The sequence below is a fragment of the Phragmites australis genome, chromosome 16 (assembly GCF_958298935.1).
Source record: "Phragmites australis chromosome 16, lpPhrAust1.1, whole genome shotgun sequence".
Taxonomy (NCBI): Eukaryota; Viridiplantae; Streptophyta; class Magnoliopsida; order Poales; family Poaceae; genus Phragmites; species Phragmites australis.
Genome location: NC_084936.1, coordinates 4,708,063 through 4,727,432, shown reverse-complemented (window position 1 = coordinate 4,727,432; position 19,370 = coordinate 4,708,063). Strand labels below are relative to the sequence as shown.

General features: G+C 48.2%; 1 protein-coding gene across 1 annotated transcript; it reads left to right on the top strand.

Moving 5' to 3' along the window:
• The first annotated feature begins 18,644 nt into the window (after positions 1–18,644).
• On the top strand, positions 18,645–18,962 carry LOC133894987 (nuclear polyadenylated RNA-binding protein 3-like). The gene has a single exon (XM_062335209.1). It carries the CDS (start codon positions 18,645–18,647, stop codon positions 18,960–18,962), a length of 318 nt encoding a protein of 105 aa, XP_062191193.1.
• Positions 18,963–19,370: the final 408 nt, after the last annotated feature.

Genomic DNA, 19,370 nt, shown 5'->3' with positions numbered 1-19,370 from the left:
GATTAATGCCAGTCCGATCTACTTATGTACGACTTTTACCTCTAAAATCAGTCATTAGATAAATAGATCATTCCAACTAATATTTTGACCTCCTTTAATTAAATATATAATTTACAAGTTTGTCATTATTTTTTTACAATTATACCCTTATGATACTCATGATACTCTTTAATGATACTGGTGGATGAAACAGTATCATTAGATCAATCTAAGCCATCAGATGAAGTAAATGGACGACATACATTTATTTAGGTGTACCGTAAAAATCTTCTTACCACAAATGTGGCCTTGCAAGGATTCAAAGTCAAGACATATGGGTTGAATACAACAATACAGCATGCAATGGACCTTCCTTCAAGCTACGTTGTTGAAAAAACTTGATCTTCCAGTCCGCAGAACATGCGAGGAAGATGGAACTTTAAGTGCCGTTTCCAACTTGACTTCTGACTTAATGTTGACTAATACATTTCAACTGACGAGTAGTGGCCAAGCCAGGATTCAAGAGTCCTAACACATAGGGCTCTGTTCTGTACTCTTTGTGCTTCCTTTTACTAGAACGATTGTTTTGTAATACCTAATGGTTTAGCTACTACACCCTCTATTCTTTTTCATTTATTTTTTAGAATCCGTGCAGTTAAACTATTAGTAGCTTGACCATTAATATATCAATATTTATCGAGATTGTCTATATAAAAACTATATATATTACTAGATTTCTCTGAAGAAATGTTTCAACAAAAGTACAAATTTATTAGTATATTTAGATATAAAATTTTATTAGCTCGGATGCAACCACAACCATAGGATAAACATTACGTGAATCAGTCTCACTAAAAAATCATTTTCACAATTGGTTCGTAACCATTTTCACAACCGGGTTTCAAACTGTCTGCAAGAAAGGGACTCTAAAAATCAGCAACTATTGTAGTCGGTTATGAGAACTAACTGTAATAATCTTTATTACAGTTGGTTAGTTAACAAAATCGATTGAACTAAACAAAGTACTACAGTCGGTTTGACTCACAAACTGACAGTAAAATTCTCTATATTGCAGTTGGTTTTCATATGAATTGGTTGTATTATACTGTGCATTATAGTTAGCTAGTTAATGAAACCGACTGTAACATTCTCTGTATTGCAATCGGTTTTTCATATGAACCGACAATAGTATATAGAGTATTACAGTCGATTAGTAACGAAACCGATTATAATATTCTCCATATTGCAGTCAGTTTTTCATATGAACCGACTGTACTATGTTCAGTATTATAGTTGCTTCGTTAGCAAAATCGACTGTAATAATCTCGTGCTGCAGTCGGATTTTTTTTTTTGAAATTTAGAAAATGATGGGTCACTAACTAGTGGGGCCCATGGTCAGCAGTCAATTGTCAATGTTGATTTTGTCAATGGCTAACTGGGTTGGCTACTGTGCAGTGCACTAGGTTTATGGACTTGTGGACCGGTATGGTTGATTGAGAGGAGTTTACAATGGACCAGGGCTTTGGACTAACGCTGAGGTGTCACGGTTGACTAATCAGAAGGATGTGCCACATCAGCGAATTTGCTAATGTTGCACTTTGTCGGAGACAGTATTAGACCTCAAAAAGACTATAAGCAGTCTTAGACCAATAACGGCTGGCACCTTGTTGGTGGTGCAGGGTATTAAGATCTGAGAAATCAGCAGTGTCTTGCAGCTGATCACGAGATGATGTCGTCAGCAAGGGTTGAGTCCGAATCGCCCTAGCCAGATTAGCGAGGGCCTTTGGGTCCAACGTGTTGCCATCCTGAAGAGGGTTGGGTAGTGTACCGTTTCTATCCCCGATTTTGAAAACTTCTCAAGGGTATGCTCCTTTAGAAGAGGAGTCTATATCCATCAAGGACCTATGTAGGGATCGATGACGTCCTAAAAGGGGTGAATTAGGACACTTAAAACTATTTCGGCTCAAAAAAATACAAGATAAACCTATATCAATTTTTATCTAAATGTGCTCTAGGTTTATCTAGTATGTCTACTCTACCGATCAAAGTGCTTTCAACCTATCTAAGAAGGTAAACTGCAAATAAGTAAATGCGGAAACGTAAATAAGGTAGAGAGAGCAAACTTGGCACAAGGATTTTTTTCTGTGGTATCGATGGCATGAATGCCACCCCTAGTTCACGTTGGAGCTTCACAAAGGATATGCTCCCGGTCGGCACTTGGTCACAGCCTTTGAGCCACCGAGTCACAAAGACAAGGCCTCCACCCGGCTGAGCCACCAAGCCACAAGGCAAGGTCTCACCACTAGCTTCTATTCCGGTTCCTTGCCACCACGATCACTTCAGAGCTTGAGCCACAAAGGCAAAGGTCTCTGCGTCCCCGCACAATCGCCTTGCCACCGCTCCACACCAAGTCGGAGGGTCAACAAGCTTACCGGTGAGTCACAAAGACCCCAATGTGCCGACGTACGAAGAGGTACACTGTTGGATCACTCCTTGATCGACTCTCTAGGCAGCAATCACTTAGCAACTCACTCTCTAGGCCTATAAGCACTAATCACTCACTAATCTTATGCTTAATCGCCTTGGATGATCACTTTAAGCACTTTGGTGGCTTGGATGTCTTCTCAGGTGTATATGAACTTCTCTGGACTCCAGCACACTCAAAATACTGAGTGGAGGGGTATTTATAGCCTCAAACTTGCGCACTAGCCGTTAACCCAACGGCTCTAAAAAGCTGTTAACACCGGATGATCCGGTAAGATCAGTGGTAGTAACACCGGATCATCCGGTGAGTACACTATCACAAACTAGCCGTTGAAACCCCACTCAAGCCTCTGTGAATACCGAATTATCTTGTGATAACTTACTGAACACCTGACAAATGCACCGGATTATCCTATGTGTATATGTTCATTTTGATGCTCTCTAGAAATAATAGTCCGGTGTGTTCATTTTGTGAACACCGGATCATCCTGTGAGTATAGCAGAAGAAAATAGCCGTTGGAACCCACTCAGACTAATCTATGAACACCGGATTATCCTTTGATAACTTATTGAACACCGGACAAATGCACCGGACTATCCTATGTGCATATCTTCATTTTGGAGCTCTCTGGAAGTAATAGTCCGGTGTGTTTATTTTGTGAACACCAGATCATCCAGTGAGGCAAAAGATTTCGCTTCAAATTTTCTGTGAACACCGAACTGTTTTTCATTGTTCTCAACGAATTATCCTATGTAGCGCCAGACTAATTTTTATGTGAGCACCAAACCATATGGCGCCATCCCGCGGGGTCACCTCCGCGAGGTAGAGAAGACTAAGTCCCGGGAGAGGGAGCTCAGGGCCACAGGCGGTGGTCCCCAAGTGCCCGGGTTCCCTGATGAACTACGAAGACCAAGCGATCGGAAGAGTCAAGTACTGGGAGATGTGTGCCTGGGGCCACGTTCAGTGGGCCCCCCGGGCACCCGAGTACCCCGAGGGTCCGCTGAAGGAAGTTCCGGGAGAGAGTGCTCGGGGCTACGAGCCGCGGCCCCCGAGCACTCGGTTCCCCGAGGATCCGTACAAACTTACCGGGGGAGAGTCCTCGGGGAGGTGAACAGTAGCCCCCGAGCACTCGGTTCCCTGAGGACCAAGGAAGGGCATTCTCTGGAGAGAGTGCTCGGGGAGGTGAATAGTGACCCCCGAGCACTCGGTTCCCCGACGACCCTGGAAGCCCCCTGACAGTGGCCCCCACAGTGGTCCAGCGATGAGGTGTCAGCCAGTCAAAGGTCCGAGGCCGCATTTAAGGCTGCGCATGGCCTATCTCCCCCAACTGCTCCCGTCACGCTCGGTGTCAGTTCCTGTCATATTCTGGCAGAAGGGCATGGGGACATTAAATGCACGGGTCACATCCCGTGCCATCCGACGCGCCTCGGGATAGCGTCGCGAGGCCCGAGACATTCCGTCTGTTGCGCTGCTGTGGCAGGAGAACAAGACAGGGCAGGCACGCCGGGCCGCTCTGCTATGTATCCGCATCACCCTTGACTCGCAGGTTGGCCGCAACGTCGAGGCCTACATCGACGATCTCGTGGTCAAGTCCCGAGACCGCGCCACCCTGCTCGAAGATCTCGCCGAGACTTTCAACAGTCTCTGCACCACCCGCCTGAAGCTCAACCCTGAGAAGTGCGTCTTCGGGGTGCCTGCGGGCAAGCTCCTCGGTTTCTTGGTCTCCAGCCGAGGGATCGAGGCCAACCCAGAGAAGATCCGGGCCATCGAGCAGATGCGACCCCTGGCTCGACTCAAGGAGGTTCAGCGTCTCGCCGGCTGCATGGCGGCCCTCGGGCGCTTCATCTCCAGACTTGGGGAGCGAGGACTCCCCCACTTCAAGCTTCTGAAGAAGACCGGTCGTTTCGACTGGACGCCGGAGGCCGAGTAGGCCTTCCGCGATCTGAAGAAATACCTCACCTCGCCGCCCGTACTGGTGGCCCCCTCCGAGGGCGAGCCGCTACTGCTCTACGTATCAGCCACTCCTCTGGTCATGAGCATGGTACTGGTGGTGGAGCGTAACGAGTGCTCGTGGCAAGACGCTGGGTCCCAGCTCCCGGTCGCCCCAGAGCACTCCCCAGTCCTCGCGGCTCCTCCCGACCAGGGGGTCGAGCCCGAGCACTTGGCTCCTCCCGATCAGGGAGTCGAGCCCGAGCACTCGGCTAGCCCTGACCACGTCGCCGAGCTCGGGGGCTGTGACAGGCCCTCGGGTGAAGCCGCAGTGCGGGCCTGCCGTGTACAGCGACCGGTGTACTTCGTCAGTGAAGTCCTCCGGGATGCCAAGACAAGATACCCCCAGGTCTAGAAGATGCTCTACGCCGTGCTCGTTGCTTCCCGGAAGTTGCGCCACTACTTCCAGGCGCACAAGGTCTCGGTAGTTATTACGTACCCACTGGGGCCCATCCTCCGGAACTGAGAAGGCACCGGGCGCGTCGTCAAGTGGGCGATGGAACTGGCGGAGTTCGACTTGCAGTTTGTCAGCCACCACGCGATCAAAAGCCAGGCACTCTCTGACTTCGTGGCAAAGTGGACACCCGTCTCTGAGGTCGTCCAAGAAGAAATCTCCACTTATCCCGGGCACGATGCGCCCGGGTACTGGATTATGCACTTCGACGGTTCCCTCACGCTGAAAGGTGCGGGGGCCGGAGTGGTTCTCACCTCCCCAATAGGTGAAGAACTCCGGTACGTCGTGCAATTGCAGTTCCGCACAACCAACAAGTGGCGAAATATGAGGGTCTCATCGCCGGTCTCCGAGCCGCGGTGGGCCTCAGGATTCGTTGCCTCCTGGTCAAGGGAGACTCCCAGATGGTGGTCAACCAGGTGTCGAAAGAATACTAGTGCACGGATCCTCAAATGGCGGCGTACGTGGCGACAGTCAGGAAGCTGGAGAGGCATTTCGACGGCCTAGAGCTGCGGTACATCTCTCGCCACGACAACGCTCTTGCCGATGACCTTTCTCGCCTGGCCTCCTCTCGTGTGCGCGTCCCTGCTGGAGTCTTTGAAGAAAGACTCACATGGCCTTCCGTCCTGCCTACCGAAAAGGATGAAGGGGAAACCTCGAGCTCAATTCAGGGGACCCCGGTGGCGCCCTCAGTGGGAAGCCCCGACAGGGTGCCACCGCTCGGCGAGTGCGCTGCGCTTGCTAGCTGTTCTCAAGATGCCTCGTGGATGGATGAGATCCGAGGGTACTTGAAGGAAAAGTTCTTCCCCAGGGATGATGCTTCTACTGAAAGAGTTGCTCAGCAGTCCAAACGGTATGTCATAGTAGATGGGGATCTCTACCAGCGTGGCGCACGCGGCGTCCTCCTGAAATGCATCACCCGGGCAGAAGGCGGCGAGCTTCTCGCTGAGGTCCACAAGGGCGAGTGCGGTGGCCATGCTTCGTTCCGCACGTTGGTCGGGAAGGCCTTCCGGCAAGGTTTCTACAGGCCTACAGCCCTCTAGGATGCTTCCGAGCTGGTTCCGCGCTGCAGGGCGTGCCAGTTCCACGCAAAGTAGATTCACCAGCCAGCTCAGGCTCTTCAAACCATCCCCCTATCATGGCCTTTCGCGGTCTGGGGGCTGGACATTCTTGGTCCATTCCCCCGAGCAATCGAGGGCTATGAGTACCTCTATGTCGCTATCGACAAGTTCACCAAGTGGTCAGAGGCGGTTCCAGTCGTTAAGGTGACCAAGAACACAGCGCTCCAGTTTATCCGCGGTATCACCAGTCGCTTTGGTGTCCCGAACCGGATCATCACCGACAATGGTACTCAGTTCACAAGTGCCCTATTCGGGGACTACTGCGAGGACCTCGGCATCAAGCTCTGCTTCGCCTTTTTCGCTCATCCTCTGAGCAATGGGCAGGTCGAGCGTGCCAACGTGGAGATACTGAATGGGCTCAAAACCCGGACCTACAACGTGCTCGCAAAGCACGGGAAAGGGTGGATCCACGAGCTGCCTGCCGTGCTATGGGCCAATCGGACCACGCCCAGTCGCGCTACCGGGGAGACTCCTTTCTTCTTTGTGTACGGTGCTGAGGCGGCCCTCCCCTCCGAGCTCACTCTAGGCTCCCCTCGGGTGCATACCTACTCTGAAGGCGAACAGGAACAGCAGAGGCGCGACGACATCGACTACTTGGAAGAGCCCCAGCGGCGTGCCACCGTCTGAGCAGCCCGCTACCAGCAAAGTCTGCGGCGCTATCATCAGCGTCACGTCCGGGCCCAGTCTCTCGAGGTGGGGGATCTAGTTCTCCGACGCGTCTAATCGCGCAAAGGAACGAATAAACTGTCCCATATGTGGGAAGGCCCCTTTACCGTGATCGGTGTCCCACGAGAAGGCTCCGTTCGGCTGGCTGCAGAGGATGGGCAGCCGCTCCCCAATCCGTGGAACATCGAGCATCTGCACAAGTTCTTCCCGTAGATGCCATGTATGCGTGCTCAGGTCAACCAGGCCGGGGGCTTCCCCCCCCCCCCCCGCCCAAGTTAACCGGGGGCGTTTCCCTCTGTCCCCCGGCGCTGTCGCCGCTCCGCTACCGGCTCCTTCCAGGGGAGCTTCGCCCGGTCCAGGTCGTCCACACCGGTCACCACCCGGAGCAGACCCCTCAGAGCCGCCCTACCCAGATCCCACTCCGCGCCGATCTGGGTCCGGGTGATGTCCTGGGAGCCCGTGTACAACCAGCAGGGCCGGGCCTGCTCCCGCAGAGGCGCCAGGCGGTGCAGATAGTCCGCCACCACCATCACCGAAGTGAGCCCGGCATGGCGCAGGAAATTGATGCGCTCCAGGAACGGCGTCATCCGCTCATCCGGCTACGGCGGCGTCTCCCAGGTTAGCTTCTGGGGCTCCGCAGCCCTCTCTGGCAGCACCAGGCGGTCGTGAGGGCTGATGTCGGTGTAGAACCAATCGCGCCACTAGTCGTCCCATTTGCTCCGCAGCACCTACGGAATGTACTGCTCCCCTAGGCCGTCCCGCAGCCAGAAATTGCAGCAGCCGGCGACATCAACGGTGGAGAAGCCCCTCTTCTTCCCGGCCGGCCGCAGCACGAAGAAGTGTCAGAAGAGTGACACCGACAGCGGCACCCCCACGAACATCTCGCAGAGGTGGGTGAAGTCCGTCAAGATGACGACGGAGTTCGGGCTGAGATGCGCCAGCTGGATCCTGAACGTATCAAGGATTTGGAGGAAGAAGGTCGAGAACGGCGGCACCAGCCCGGCCCCCACGAAAGAGGTAAAGAGGATGATGCGCTCCGGCCGGTCCATCACCGGCGGAAAGCTCACCGGCCTCACCACCGAGGCCTCTCGCTGGCCTTCGGGCACCATCAGCTTCCGCACCTTGTCCGCCGCCTCCTCGTTCATAAGCCGGGACTCCGGTAGCACGCTGTCAGGTGCCTTGTTGCAGCGGCTTCCTCCCGCTCTTGTCATCCTGTCAGGGTGGGGGACGATTTGGAACGGTGAGGGAAAAATGGTGCTCTGATTGCCTAAGGGAGGATGAGGGCTCAGGAGCGCGAGAAAGAAGAAGGCTTGTTCGTAAAGATGGCGTAAAGAGGGGGGCAGTTCATTCCCCTCCTCCTTTTATACTCCAGGGAAGTTCAAACGTCGCCTGCCACGGTGCGCTCGGAGGGACGGTTTCCTCGTTCAGCGCAACCGTCAGGCGAATCTCCCTCGGGCCGCGCGTTTGTCAGTGGTTGCCAGGCGCACTTTCCTCGATCTGCGCGTTTGCCATGCCCGCCGCCTGTCTCATTATCACACGCCGCCCGTCCCGTTATCATGCGCCTTGGGAGTCGGTTGGATGCACGTCCGCTCGGCTCCCCGTGGGGCCGTACCAGAAGCCCGGACCAGAAGGGCCAGCGTCTAAGAGCGCGCCGCATGGCGTCGATGCTGGGTTCAGCCTCGTTGACGACGAAGGGCCCATCCGCAGTCTCTGGGCCATCGCCTGCCAATGGGCCTAGGGGCTACTGTCGGTGAATCAGGAACCGTGGGTCCTCAAATCCCGAGGCCAGGCCAGCCATCCGCCACGTGACGCCATCCCACAGGGTCACCTCCACGAGGTAGAGAAGACTAAGTCCCGGGAGTGGGCGCTCGGGGCCAGATGCGGTGGTCCCCGAGTGCCCGGGTTCCCCGATGCACTACAAAGACTAAGCGATCGGAAGAGCCAAGTACCGGGAGAGGTGTACCTGGGGCCATGTTTAGTGGGCCCCCCGGGCACCCGAGTACCCCGAGGGCCCGCTGAAGGAAGTTCCGGGAGAGAGTGCTCGGGGCTGCGAGCCGCGGCCCCCGAGCACTCGGTTCCCCGAGGATCCGTACAAACTTGCCGGGAGAGAGTCCTCGGGGTGGTGAACAGTAGCCCCCGAGCACTCGGTTCCCCGAGAACCAAGGAAGGTTATTCTCGGCAGAGAGTGCTCGGGGAGGTGAACAGTGACCCCCGAGCACTCGGTTCCCCGACAACCCTGGAAGCCCCCTGACAGTGGCCCCCACAGGGGTCCAGCGATGAGGTGTTAGCCAGTCAAAGGCCCGAGGCTGCATTTAAGGCCGTGCATGGCCTGTCACCTCCAACTGCTCCCGCCACGCTCGGTGTCAGTTCCTGCCATATTCTGGCAGAAGGGCATGGGGACATTAAATGCATGGGTCCCATCCCGTGCCATCCGACGCACCTCGGGATAACGTCGCGAGGCCCGAGGTGTTCTGTCAGCAGCGCTGCTGTGGCAAGAGAACAAGACAGGGCAGGCACGCCGGGCCGCTCTGCGGCTGCCAAGTGAAGACACGACCAGAGGAAGTGGGTAGAGAAGAGAAGGGAAGAAAAGCCCAAGAGCACCCAAAGCCAACAGATACACGCAGACCGAAGAAGAAGGAGCCCCAGGCTCTAGATAGACAAACATTCGTGTAACCAGCAACATCCTTGAGGGACATTCTCAGGGCATTTATAGTATCCACACAGGAGTAGGGTGTTACGCCTCCGTGCGGCCCAAACCTGTCTAAACCCCAGTGCATTTACTTCATTCCGCACTAGATCATTCCACCCCGCCTGCCATTGCATTTACACCCATTTATTTCTCCAGCAAACTTATTCAGGTTCATTCCACCGGCCGAATCTCTAAAAAGGGGTCCCTCAGGATCCTTGCGACAGGAGTTAACCCTCTGACAGCTGGCGCGCCAGGTAGGGGGAAAGCTTCCCTGAATTTGTTTGTTTGTTTTTCTCCTGCAGAAAAAATGGCCAGCGGTCATCGTCTCCAGCTCCAGTGAGGAAATGGAGCCCCTAGCTCAGCAGGCCGCAGTCGCTGCTGCATCCCAGCAGCAGCCACGATCTGCACGCACGGCGTTCCCCTCTCAGGGGGACCATGGCGCTGGGCCCAGCAGGGCCGCTACCGCCGTCGCCGGTGCACCATCCAACCCTCAGCAGGTGGCCGAAACTCCTGCCGCCAGGTCCACATCTGGACAGCTCCGGGCGCCGCTGCGGGGTAGGCTCACCTTCAGCGAGGCCAGTCCTGGGAGCGCGCTGCTTGCGGCGTACGCTCTCCTCAGGCACCCGCCACTCCAAGCGGCGGGGGAAAACTCGGAAGGCCGCTGGCTCCATGAAGTAGCCGCCTTAGTCGGCACGGCCCACCGCCAGGTGCTGGCCGAAAGTTCCCGCGCTACCTCACACCGCGGCGCAGGTAAGACCGGCCCATTGTCAGGTGGCGGTTGTACAGGCCAGAGGGCCTCCGAGCGAAGCGCTGCCCCCCTGGCCACTACCGAAGCAAGAGTTTATCCCCCTTTGTTAACCTTCATGTATCTTGCACTTGCTACAATCTCCCTTCATTATTCATCTCGCATTCCTTGCTTTGGTCATAAAACTTCTCCCCCTTTGTCAACAATCTTCCAAAAAGGAATATATGCACATGTTGAACTTAAGGGAAAAAAATATTAGAGCACATGGGAGAGAGTTTCACAAATCATAATCCAATTAAAAATTATACTAATTGTAATGGTACCAATTGAAAGCTATGAAAGCACATGGATCATAATCCATGAAACTCACATAATATAGTCTAAACTCCTCCTATATGTGTGCATACATATGATGAGAAAGAAACATATACACAACTAGACAATATGTCAAGATAGTAAGTTTAAGCTATATTATGCATGGAGGTAGCTTAAATAAATAAAGATTTGACAATGATACCAATTGAAGCGTTTAAGCATTGCATACTGTCAGTGATATGGGAACCGGGGGTTCCCGAGTCCCGAGGCCAGGACAGCACAGTGCCACGTGGCGCCATCCCTCGGGGACCATCTCCCCGAGGGCCCGAGCAAAGACAAGTCTGGGAGGGGGTGCTCGGGGCCATGAACAGTTAGTCCCCGGGTACCCAGAGTTCTCTGAGGATCCGAGAAGAGACAGGCCCGGGAGGGGGTGCTCGTGGCCAAGAACAGTTGGTCCCCGAGTACCCCAAGTTCCATGAGGCCCTAAGAAGCCCCTTGCCAGTGGACCCCACAAGGGCTCTACCGTGAGGTGTCAATCGGTGGGAAGCCCGATGCTGCATTTAAGGGGGAGCGTGGCCGGTCACATCTAACCACTCCCCCCCACGCCTGTCGTACTGAGTACGTCAATCCCTGCCACCGCCTGGCAGGAAGGCATGGGGACATTTAATGCGACGGGTCCCATCGCACGTTACCCTGCGGGGCCCATAAAGGAAGACGTCTTGAAGATATCGTCGATAGGCTCGAGGCGTATCGCCTGTTGCCCTGCCGCGTCAAACCGTGTCAGATCTACTTTGACCGGACGGGCATGCGGGGATATTCAGAGGCTGGCCAGTGGGCCCCCCCTGCACCTGCTAAAGTTGGGGCGTAATGACCGACAGGACCGACCGAAGGGCGTATTTTCAACCCCTGTAACATCAAACTGTAGTCCTATAATAGTTGCTTTCCATTTATGGCTTACGGGAACTTGTGCCCTCCCGAATCTGTGCGTATCGAACGGTCGTGAGGAGTTGGTGGCGCAATCTGACGGCTCGCGTAAAAAGATGACGTGGATAGCTACAGAGAGCTCAAATGCGACGACATTTAGATTGTTAAAGATTTCTTCAGAAAACGACTTGCATATGTGACCGTCATTTTCTAAAAGAAAATGCTGACCACTGAATTCTCGTGTGCAAAATCTGCAAACAACAATACAGCATGCAACAGACTTATTCCAACATACGATGAAAAAATTTGATCCTTAAGGAGAAGATTCCATATCCACTGACGGTTGTCACTGAAGCTTAAACACGCACGGCCCGACGAATACTATGTCCAGTCAGGAAGATGGACCTTTGAGGAAGTGTAAAAGAGGCATATTTTTGTAGGGCTGTCGATCTGTCGAAGCTTAGTGCACTTGACTGCTGACTTAATGTTGGCTAATACATTTGAACAGTCTAACTGAAGAGTAGTGGCCAAGCCGGGATTCAAAAGTCCAAGACATAGGGGGCTTACTCCTTATGTTTCCTTTTATATGACTATTGTTTCTTAATACTCATGGATTAGCTAGCACTATCTCCGTTCTTTTTATTTATCTTTATTAATTTTTCACGGTCTTTAAGGCTTGACTTTGACTACTACTTTTTATAAATTAATATTAATATATAATGATTAAATCATACTTTTATTAAAGTATTTCTAAAGACAAATCTAGTCATATAGTTTTATGTAGCCAATTTTGATGGTTTTTAACATAGTGGGACCAAACTTTTAAAAATTTGGCCACATGAATTCTAAAAGGACAAATAAAAAAGAACGGAGAAAATACTATTTAAGTTGATGGCTCGCTCGTGCAAGGATCTCGATGCGTTGGACGGGCAATAGCCTAATTTAGCTAAGTTTTCGTTTTTCACGTGTTCGTTATAGAACCTTTCCTGGCTCTTATATTTTCTCATGTCATCATCTGCATTTTATGTATCAGTTGAGAAAATAGTATTGGAGTTCGATAAGATGTTTGCGTATTCCTGGAACACGAAATTTTGCTTCAGTGATTGCAGAGGGATATAAGCCAACCTCTATGAGGCTCATTAATTGTGGATCCGATGGCTAGCCATCTAATAATGGGGCTTAGTTGCATTACTTTAGTTTTAGACCATGTTTGACAGGCAGGGATTTGACACAATCCCATGGGATTGTAAGGGAAATTATTTTATTTTCACTCGCAATAAGGGATTGGGGACTCAGCAAGTCTTTTAAAGGGTTGTGAAATTTCAACAGGTTGTATTATTACTACAGAACAGATCATAAGTAGCGTCTTATCAGTATCGGTTCGAACGTAACCAGTATTGTAGATGTATTAGTACCGGTTCTTAATCTCCCGCGCACGAACCACGATTAATGCGCCAAGAACCGGCAGTGATAGACACTATCAGTGCTGGTTCGTGGCTGGAACCAGCTCTGATAGTCACTATTAGTGCCGGTAGGAACTAGAACCGGCACTAATGCCTGTGTTAGATGTATATCCAGCACTAAGCCGCTCTCCCCGTTTCCTCCATTCAGCCTGACACCGCTCCTCCTCCCTAACCGCCGCCTCCTCCCCATCCGTAGCCTCCTCGTCGCCTCGTCGCCTCCTCGTCCTCATCCTCATCGTGCTTCAGCCCGCCGCCTCCTCCTTCTTATCACGCACCGACCACTGTCTCCTCGTCCTTGTCGTGCGTCGGCCTACGGACGCCTCCTCGTCGTCTCCTTGATGTTCCCATGGTGAGCAGTAGCGGTAGTGGAGGTGGAGGGCGTAGATTTAGGTACCGTGGAAGCGGTCGCTCCATCCTATCCAGTCGTTCGGGTTCGGATGACCACCCTCATACTCCCAGCCTCAAGATCCTCAACGGCATATCCCCTTCTTACCCGAAAGGGCCACGAAACACCTGGGTTAGTTCTCAAATTCAATTTAGCAAATTGTATTTAGCAAATTGTAGTTAGCAAATTGTAGTTAGCAATTTTAGTTAGCTAATTTAGGTCCTGAAATTATATATGTATTTTAGTTAAAAATATGTTGGCTTATTATTAGATATGTATGTCATGATATTAGATGTGTATCGCTATATCGGTGTATTAGATATTACCATCACTTCCCAGTGAGTAACTATTTTGGTATTTTCTTGTTCTGTAATTGGTAACTTGACATAATTGCGAGATTATCCACATGTGCCGATTGATATGGTATTGTCATTTTTTTTCTTTGGGCATGTAGAGATACCTATGACTTGTCCTAGATACATGTGCATGCTCATAGATAAAAATCCCTTTGCCATAAATTATAAGAAGGTCAGTTAATATTGCAGTTTGCAGTTAACAAATTCAGAAACTAACATGCCGATTGATCTAGCTGCTTCCTCATCTACAATAGCTACATGACATTATTGCGGACCTTGATGGCACACCACCTGTGGTAACAACTATATTGGCTGATAGTGATAAAATGAAGATCCCTATCTCTTTTAGCATTGCTTTTCCTATATAAGGATATATCACTTTAACAACATCAAACTCTAAAACAGTCCAAAAACTTATGACTAAAAGATCTACTATACATGTGCTTCTACAATCGGTTAACCTGCAACTTGGATACATGTTTTCCGGACTACAGCTAAGCGCTTGAATAGAATGAGGATATACTTCCAATGACTCCTAGGCTCTCGCGGTTACATACAGCTGAAACGGTTTGTGATATGAACATGTAGTTTGTAGCTAGGATTATTTACATAATATTAAATTTATCCTCTACATTGTTGCTCTTTGTATGTAGGATTTTTACTGAAACACTCGGATGCGGATGGATCATAGCTTGACTTCAATCTTATGTCTTCTTGCCCAGCAATGGGGGTACACATTACTTGGTCCTCAATGCAGGAAGGTCCGGGAAGGAAAGTATCAGTCACACCTTAAGTTTCAGTGTGATAGTAACAATTTCATTATTTACAGAAGTCCAATGGAACCTCTATTTGAAGCAACATCTAATGCGCTCATTTATGCAATGAATTATTTTGATGTAATATTTTGGAGTTGAAATTTTAGATATCAACTATGCATGTAATGATATTTGATGTAATTTTATAAATGCCTGTAGTTTGAATTAATGTATTAAGTGTTTATCGTGACCTAAACATTAGAAGAATGGATGCATGTGCATGTGATGCATTTTGGATTGTATAATTTTTTTTCTACCAAGTATCTATCAATGTCAATTCTATTTTAGAATCAACACTGATAATCAGTATCAGTGCCAGTTCATAACAGAAAATCGACACTGATAATTTATTATCAGTGCCGGTTCGTGGATGGAACTGGCAATAATAGTTTCAGTGCCGGTTCAAAACCCAACACTAGTAACCATTTTGAATCGATAATGATGAGGTATTCTATAGTAGTGCATTCTTCAAAATCTAAGACATGTCCTCCAAATAATGCACAACTTGCGCGGCCATCGTTTTCTCAGAAAAACAAAGGCGACCATTGAAAAAGGATATTTGATCAGCGCCCTAGCTTGCCAATTATGCCTGAGCTCATCTCCCGTGCAACATCGGCAAACGACAAGATAGCATGCAGTGGACCTTTTCCAAGTTATATTGAAACACTACATAAAAAAAAGTTATGGGTGATGGTTGCTAACTGTCATTAATGAAAGGTCTCGTATCTGTCACTCTGAACGCATCGCTGATAAGCCGTCATTGATGATGGGTAAAGACCTGTCACTAATTAGGTTATAGATAACGGGTCATAACTTGATCCGTCATTAGTGAAGGTCATCGATGACGGGTCGTAACTATGACTCGTCATCTATGATTGAGTATAAGTAATGGGTTGTAATAGTGACTCATCAATTATTAATGATGAACATTTTTCACGTTTTTAAACAAAAAAGTCAAAAAAAATATTTTTTTTCACCTGTGGCCCTCAAACACAGGAACTCATTGCATATGCTCCACAAACAACACTATTTTTCAAATTGTTTTTAGTCTTTGTGTTATGTGAAAATCGAATCCGTGACCTTCCCTCGCACGCAAACTTTGAAGAGAAGATTCCGTACCACTGAAGCCTGAAGACGCGCGGCACGAATATTATGTCCAGTCCGCACCATATGCGAGGAAGATGTGACTTTTAAGAAGTGCCGATCGAAAAGCATATTTTTGTAGGGTCGTCGATTTGTCCAAGGTTACCGCACCTGACTCTGACTTAATGTTGGCTAGTACATTTTGTTGAGGATCGAATTGTAATAGAGACAATAAACGGTAGATAATGGAGAGAATGAATCGGTTGGATCTTTCATTGATTGATGTGAATACATATGTCCGTTGGGAAACATCTCACTATTGGCAGTTATTAATCACTTTTGGTTGATAACACTCCTCTTGATTAATTTTGTCATCTATATATAGCACAATGAAATCTGCTCAAAAATCATGTGGAAAAAATATAAAGAGAAATATAGTTGTAATATGCTATAAAAACTCATTAAAAATATAGTAGGAAAATTAGAAGAAAATGATAAGCTAGGTGTGTATGAATGTTTGTATCAATATTGCTTTATTAAAAACCATATATGAGAAACTTTGATTAAAAAAATTATAAAGGAAAAGAGTACAATATGTATGATCTGATGATCATAAACATGTTATAATTTAGGAGTTTACTCCCCTCGAACTTTGTAACTTTTGATGTCATCTTATACAAATTCCATGAATGTATGCCTAGTGTAGATGTTGGTAAGGACTTTGTAAATAAATCGTATAATTGTCCTATGACTATATTTTCAAAATATCTATCTCTCCATTTTTCCTGTAATTCATGAGGATAAAATAATTTTAGGTAATATGTTTTGTTATATTGCTCTTTATGTAATCTGTTTGCATTTAAGTAATACAAGCATCATTATCTTTATAGATAATTATAGATGACTCTAATAAATTAATACTACATAATTCTTGTATGTGGTTAACAATTATGTGAAATCAGACATATTCATATGATACTTCATATAATGCAATTATTTTAGAATGGTTACTACAAGAAGCCATAAGAGCTGTTGTGATGACTTTATGAGAAGGTTGTTCCACTATATAAGAATATAAAGTTTGTCTGTGATCTAACATTATGATATGATATTATAGAGATGAAATAAATAGCCAGCATCTGAATATCCAATCATAGTCATGTCTTAGATTTTTTGATAGAATAAACCAAAAATCATTTGTATCTTAGACATATCTGAGGATATTCTTCACTCTTGTCTAATGGCGTTTTGTTACCGTTGCGATAGCTATGTATAGCTAGCAGGTTTCTTTGTAAATATAATGTTAGGTCTGGTGCAATTTATAAGATATATTAGCGCTCTAATAATACATAATACTGAAATATGAAATTTTAGATATTAGTATCTATTCATCATTATTCTGAGATCTAAATAAATATTTATTATCGAATGACCTAATTAGTTTTTGATGGATATGATTTATCCATCAGCGCTCTGGCTTGCCAATTACGTCTGAGCTCATCTTCTCTACAACATCGGCAAACGACAAGACAGCATGCAACAGACTTTTTCCATGTTACGTTGAAAAACCTGGATGTTTCAGGAGAAGATTCCATACCACTGAAGCCTGAAGACGCACGTCACAAATATTATATCCAGTCCGCACACATGCGAGGAAGATGTGACTTTTAAGAAGTGCCGAAAGCATGTTTTTGTAGGGCCGTCGATCTGTCCAAGCTTACTGCACTTGACTGCTGACTTAATTTTGGCTAACACATTTCAACAGTCTAGCTGACGAGTAGTAGCCAACCTAGGGTTCAAGAATATAAGACATAGGGGATCTCTTGCGAACATACTACTTACATTTCTTTTTATAACGACTATTGCTTCTGTAATACCTCATTGGTAGCTACTACTTCTTCTGTTCTTTTTTTTATTTGTCCTTTTAGGATTTGTGTGGAAGTTTGATCACTAATTATAAAGATAGGTTATATGAAAACTATATTACTATTTTTCTTTGTAGAAATGCAGTACAATTTTATTACTACATTTTGATATAATGATGTAAAAAGTAGTAGTCCAAATTACCTTTGAAAGACTATAAAAGTCAATAAAGACAAATAAAACAGAACAAAGCTAGGTAGTGCTACTTAAGCTAACGGTTTGCTCACGCGATGATGTAAACACGTTGGACTGCCGCGATGTTGACAATAGCCTGTTTGACTAAGTTTTTGTTTTTTGCGCGTTTCGTTTGTACTGACCCGTGGAATTAAAGAAACGTTGGAAGCCAAGGAAGGAGATACCATGTTCCGTCCCGAGTCCCTACGCATCTGTCCATATGAGAGTATTTTCACGATCATGAAATGCCTGGGCACTGGATTAACTTTCCATTTGTTGCCAGCTTCTCGATTCAAGTTTTTTATTGTCCGGGAAACTGGGGTGGAAACGAGGACGAGACAGTCAGGCTCTCGTTTAGGTAACTGAGTTAAAATATTGGTTTGGCTTGGGCTCATTGCTAGCTTGAGCTGGCTCGGCTTGACTCACGAGCCAAGGTTGCACATCGCACAGGGATAACAGGCGGTGGGACCACGGGTCACATGATCTGAGCTTCTGTGGGTGGAGATCAGTAGATAGAGAGGCGGCAGCCGGCGGGACCTGAGGGCGGAGAGGTGGTGGGTTGGAGGGCGAAGAGGCGGCATGCATTGACACAACGGGATTTGAGCTTCTAAGAGCGGAGAGTCAGAGGCGGAGAGACAGTTGCTTTTAGGAGCCGCCTGTGATATCGCCACACATCGTAGATAGTTTTGTAAATGAACATTATGTGATATAATTTGAGATAGATTTTTACGAGAGTTGTCTGTGATATGGTCGTGATCATAGTTGGTTCCCGTATAGAACTGTCTGGAATACGAAGAGTCAGTTAACCAAATAAACATCGCTTCTTGCTTTATATTCATGCGGGAGCCTGTTAAGGTTTTCTCACTCTCTCTCTATCTCTCACTTCGCTCTTGAAAAATCCACACTATGGTTGCCTCCTCCTCATTATCGCCCTTCCTACTTCTCAATTCGCCGCCGCCGCCGCTATTCAAGTTGCAGTTGTCCATGTTGTCATCCAACAACGATGAAGAGGCCGACAACAGCTAGGTAGTGACTCTTTTCATCGAGGTTGGCTACCACGAGGAGGATTTGGCGGCCAACGATGGCCACTGATGGCAAGGCAAGCATCGAGGAGGACTCAAACCACGAGGAGGAGATCGAGCATGAGGAAGAGAAGTCTAAGTCCGAGCCTATGGACAAGGAATCTGAGCCTGAGCTCAAGGAGGAGGACAACGATGGCAACAATGATGAGGCAGATTTGGGCGATGGTGAGGTCATCGATGAACACGAAGGCGATGAAGAGGGCTTCGATGGTGAGAAGCCTGAGGAGAAGGGTGTCGACGATGAGGGATCCGACGAGGAGGAGCCCAAGGAGGAGCAGGAAGGCGATGATGACGATACGGAGGACACTACTACATAAACCTCCTTCACTATCGGCTGGTAAACCATCTTCACTGTCGGTTTTTTAGCCGACAGTGGATAACGGGCATTGATAGTCGCCGACTATCACTGCTGGTCGGAGAACCGGTAGTGAAGGTGGTTATCATTAGTGACATGAGCCATCACTAATGAGTTTGTCATCAGTGACGGGACATAATCTTTACTCGTTACTAATGACTAATGAACATTTTTCACATTTTTTGGACACAAAAAAGTCAAAAAATTATTTTTTCACCCGAGCAACCAAAACGCAGGCCCATCGCATATACCCCACAAGCCACGCTATTTTTCACACTGTTTTCAATCTGCGTTCCGTGGGAATCGAAACAACGACTTCCCCCTCGCGCGCGTAGCACCTTATCACCTCTCCTATCACGTAGTTGTGACA

What these genes read in the sequence shown, in the direction of transcription:
- LOC133894987 (XM_062335209.1), top strand. Translation starts at nt 18,645, where the DNA reads ATGGCCACTGATGGCAAGGCAAGCATCGAGGAGGACTCAAACCACGAG.